The sequence below is a fragment of the Fundulus heteroclitus genome, unplaced genomic scaffold, assembly GCF_011125445.2.
Source record: "Fundulus heteroclitus isolate FHET01 unplaced genomic scaffold, MU-UCD_Fhet_4.1 scaffold_955, whole genome shotgun sequence".
In the NCBI taxonomy this organism is placed as follows: domain Eukaryota; kingdom Metazoa; phylum Chordata; class Actinopteri; order Cyprinodontiformes; family Fundulidae; genus Fundulus; species Fundulus heteroclitus.
In genome coordinates, this window is record NW_023397423.1 from 21,259 (window position 1) to 25,930 (window position 4,672).

General features: G+C 39.6%; 1 protein-coding gene across 1 annotated transcript; it reads left to right on the forward strand.

Annotated features, from left to right (window-relative positions):
• Window positions 1-2,777: 2,777 nt before the first annotated feature.
• On the forward strand, window positions 2,778-4,468 carry LOC118556389 (caveolin-2-like). Its single transcript, XM_036134956.1, has 3 exons — window positions 2,778-3,126; window positions 3,317-3,504; window positions 4,033-4,468. The coding sequence occupies exons 1-3, from the start codon at window positions 2,899-2,901 to the stop codon at window positions 4,181-4,183; spliced, it is 567 nt and encodes a 188-aa protein (XP_035990849.1). The 5' UTR covers window positions 2,778-2,898; the 3' UTR covers window positions 4,184-4,468.
• The last annotated feature ends 204 nt before the right edge of the window (window positions 4,469-4,672 follow it).

A 4,672-nucleotide genomic window follows, 5' to 3' on the forward strand; every position in this document is an offset into this window, starting at 1 on the left:
TGTATAGCCACAGATCCCACCCATCCAGGCAATACACTGTCCATCCCACTTCCATCAGGGAAATGATTCAGGAACAAAAAATTCAAAAACTTACACTCCCAAAAACAGCTTCTTTTTTGTAAGGGGTATCGCCCCCTGCTGATAATCAACAAACCAAAGCCATTTCCAGAAGAGTTCACCCCCACGCTGAGTCTCCTCCTCCCAAGCCTTCAAACGAGTCTCCCCAAATGACCCAATCCTCACTTCCCATTCATCCACCCCTTCCTTCAATAAACATTAATGCTCATATCTTTGTGGCATGATTCTTGCTAGTAGTGAACTGTCCATTGTTCACTATAGTTTACATTTAATACTGATGTCTCTGCCACTTGTTTTCATTTTTTTCATGACTGTTTACCCTCATTTGTCACTGTTTATAACTTTCTCTACAGTTCACTTTCTCACATACAACTTGTTTAAAACCGTCCGTAACACATAGATGCAGACTCGCCAATGACCCCTTTATTCTTATTTTATTGTTGTTTATTATATATGAATTATATATATTTTTATTTTATTACTCAATTCTGGAACAAACCCAATACTGCTGGCAACAGTGTGCAGTGGTAATAAAATTGTTATCTCGTCTCCATTTCTTTCTCTGGGTTTTCTCCATTTGTGTCATTCACACACACGCACAAAGAGTGTCACAGACACGCTCTCTGCTGACCTTACCTGTGCAGCCGGAAACAAACAAGCTCCATCTGGTTGGGTGTGCAGTCCATTAGCATGCCTTCGTCTCCTGCACTGAGGCAGGAAATTCCCTGCCATCAATACTCTGTGTCCTCTCTCTGTCTCCATCCAGCAATCTGAAATTGTTCTTACCATGGAAACGCTCCAGTGGTCAATGCAGAGCAAAAGCACACAGCAATGAATTCAGTTACAGCCTGTTTTTGTCATGTGTGGTGAGGTTTGTCCCGGACCAAAGAGCGGACAGGAACTCAGGAGCAACAGGGTGAGCAACAGCGTTTAATAATGACGAAAACACATAGTTACTGACGTGCACAAGGAGAACAGGATGTGACGAACAGTCAGACAACGCTAGCATGGAATGGCACAGAATGTGTCTGGCAATGCACCTGAGGGAAGAGGAGTAATCAACACTGAATGAGTTCAGCTGGAGCAAAGAAACTATCAATAAAAACATGAAAGAAACTAAACACAAAGCATGCGCTAATAACGCAAAACCTACATGACTAACAGCAAGAAACAAACATTGCAAAAACAATGCATCACAGTACTGTGATGCATTGTATATTAATATCGTGCACTGCTTTTCAATTGGAAATAGTTAGCTGTTATTTCCTCCTATCCCTGTGGTCATATTATTAAGAGCACTGTAGGCTGAATTGACGGCTGCATGTGTTTTATATATGCCAGCAAGAGTATCATGTGGCACTTTTTTTTCAAGCCAATTCAAAGAGTATTACCTCAAGCTGAAAGGTTGAAAGGCTGCAGGATAGTCTAATTTGGTCTGTCTATTTAAGTGATATTTATATTTGGTGCTTCTATTTAAAGAATATTTCTATTTGGTCCTTCTTTTTAAAGAATATAAGGATTAATAGTGATGGCAGTGAGCTTGAAATGGGTCCAAAGGTTGATGGAAGAGGAAAAGTCTTTTTTCAAATGCATGAAAATAAATGCCCCTTCTGGGAAATTCACTGAAGAAAAATAAATTTTAATGCAAGGTTTTTCCAATTGTGTGATTATTCCAGTGATCCCACCAAGGACGTTTGGGGTGGCACTGGTCTTCCCAATAAATTTGCCAGCCATTTTATATGCATGTTTATCACACATGGATTTTATGCATAGAACAGAGGAAATGTGCTAATAAGCTGCCATATTCATTTACTTATTTATTTTGACGCCATATTTTAACATGTGCTGAAATTTGACCAGAATCAGAAAAAAAAAAAAAAGAAATTAGGAGAGTTCCAGTGATTTTGAGTCATAGACACAAAGTGTAGTGGAAACTAAAAAAGCAAGTTCTAACAAGTGAAATTAATTTATAGGTGCTTGAAAATATGAGGTTGCTCTAATGAAGGATCAGACCTAAATGTAATCAGGAGTTATTGACAGGAGTTCCGAACGTTTCCTCACAGACTTTCTTCATCCAACTGAGTTTTTTGTAAAGAAGAAACATTTGAGTTTCTGTTTATGTAAAGCATGTAGAGGCATATACATTAAAAAACGGGGATTGCAGCAAAGGCTTGTTGTGCAAACTATGAATTAAACCTGGGGGGGTGAACACAAATGCATGCCACACTTTTCAGATTTTCACTTGTTGAAAGTTCTGAAGACTGCGTATCATGTCCTTCCACTTTCCATCCACTTCCTGTGAAGCACTCCAGTATATTAGTCTCTGCATTTAAATTATCATAGCTAAAAATGGTAGAGTCCCTTCAGTCACCACAAAGGGGCAGTATGATCTCATAGTTTAGGTGCCTGCCCAGCCTACTTGAGCAGATAAATAAAAAAATCAGCCTGAGAAATGAATGGAATCCCAGAAACTGCAAGACGTTTGCCAAAAGCCTCATTATGACTTCTTATCTCTGTGCATTGTTTTTGTTTTAATGAGTAAATTTACACTGCAGTGTGTCAGTGTAAACAGACCCATGATCATGTTTGAAGTATTTATATCCTCCTCAGCCCCTTCTTTCCTCCGCACAGCACCGGAAAATGATCTTCACTTGAAATACCAGCTGCAAATACCATCCAGGTCACTGTAATGTTCCCAATATAACCTCAGCACCCAGCCAGCTGGAAGGGCCCGGTCAGCGGCCTTCTGTCTGGGCTGCCAGGGTGGGGACAGGCCGACCCTCTCTGCTCCCTTTTATTTTGTGTTTACAAGTCGATTAAATGGACACAGTGAAGAAAGGTGACGATCCGGGGGAAGTGGAGATTTATCTGGGGGACTCCAGTGACCCTGAAGAGTCTGAAGATGAGGAGGAACCGCAGACGTTATGGAGAGCCCAGCCTTCTGTGGACGAGGAGGAAGACATTCATACGTCCACACTAGTGGAAATCAGTGATACTAAACCTCTGATTAATTCAAGGGACCCCCGAGGTATCAATGCCTGCCTCAAGGTAAAACAATTGTATGCATTAGTTAATTCAAGATTGCCTAAATAGTTTTTTTGTTTGCATATATAAAGCATCTGAATAATTTTATTAAAAGAAAATCCATATAGCTGCTTGACTGATGAACCATTAGTGGATTCTCTGTCATTTAAAAAGCCCTCCATGAGCATTTTTAACAAGCCTTTGTGTCTCAAAGGTGGAATTTGAGGACGTGATAGCTGAGCCGCCATCGGTGCGCAGCGGGGACAGAATATGGATCTGGAGCAACGCCCTCTTTGAAGTGTCCAGGGTCTGGATATATAGGATAGTCACGGTGCTTCTGGCCATTCCCATGTCAGTTATCTCTGGTCTTCTTTTTGCCGTCCTCAACTGCTTCCACATTTGGTAGGTTTACCTTTCCTCTCCTCAGCTTTGTTTCAGAAATTGTTTTAATGTTGTAACTCTACTATTGCCAAAGGTCTGTCAAAAAAAGAAAAAAGGAAATCAGTAAACAAGGGAGAAAAAACTGATATAGTGCTGTGAAAATAGTATTTACCCCCTTGTTCCTTTTTTTAACGCTAAAGATGATCAAAATAACATTGACATGGGACAAAGGAAACAAAAGCAAAATCTGCAAATGATTTTATTTATTAATATATGAAATCAGCATTTGAAAACTACTTTTTGTTCTTAATCAGGTTATAGACTTTTGAAACAAAGCTTGGTTTGATACTCTGTGACATTAAGGGTGCGAACCAAAAGCAAAAACAGCAGAAATCTGTAGGGAGGCAGATACTTTTACACAGCACTGTAAAATGGTGGTTTAATTCATTTAAGTATTCACCATTACTTTTTTTTAAGTCTGTATCAAGAGACAGTTTCCAGCTGAAATGCAGACGATTAACTAGTTTGTGTTTTCTTTTTCTGTGACAGGACGGTTCGTCCCTGTATCCATTGTGTCCTCATCGGGACTCGCTGGCTACAGAGTTTCTGGAGCATCGTGCTGCATGTCACTGTGGTCCCATTGATGACAAGTGCAGGGAAAGGTTGCGGAGGTTTAGGTATACATCTGTCCAAAGAATGACACGAGAGGCACATTCAGACTTGGACACGTCAATGATGTGGACAAACAACATTCTGTTCATGTGGACTGAAACAGACAGAGGCAACAGAGATTTTTTGATTCTTTAATGTAAAAATTATATAGAAGATGTCGAGCAAAGGCATTCATACCACTTAAACTTTTTTTCTAATTTTGTAATTTGACATCAAACTTAATAGTGGTTTTGAGTTGTAGAGCAATGTTTCACGTAATTACAAAAATAGGATGCACAGGTTTCATTGTTTTGTAATAAATCTCTGAAAAAGTGTTGTGTGTGTTTTTATTTAGACACGTCAACCAATACTGCTTACCTCTATATAATATAATATAATTACAGCTGCATGTCTTTCTAAGACATGCAAACATTTGCTTTGATTCTACAGCTAGTATGACATTACAGCCTTAGGGGTATGTTTAGGCTTCCAGGATTACCCTTATTTTCACGCAAGCCTTCTTCCCATCAACTCTGGA

What these genes read in the sequence shown, in the direction of transcription:
- LOC118556389 (XM_036134956.1), top strand. Translation starts at nt 2,899, where the DNA reads ATGGACACAGTGAAGAAAGGTGACGATCCGGGGGAAGTGGAGATTTAT. An exon ending in GTATCAATGCCTGCCTCAAG is followed by an intron (nt 3,127 to 3,316) that starts GTAAAACAATTG and finishes TGTGTCTCAAAG; the next exon opens with GTGGAATTTGAGGACGTGAT. An exon ending in CTCAACTGCTTCCACATTTG is followed by an intron (nt 3,505 to 4,032) that starts GTAGGTTTACCT and finishes TTTCTGTGACAG; the next exon opens with GACGGTTCGTCCCTGTATCC.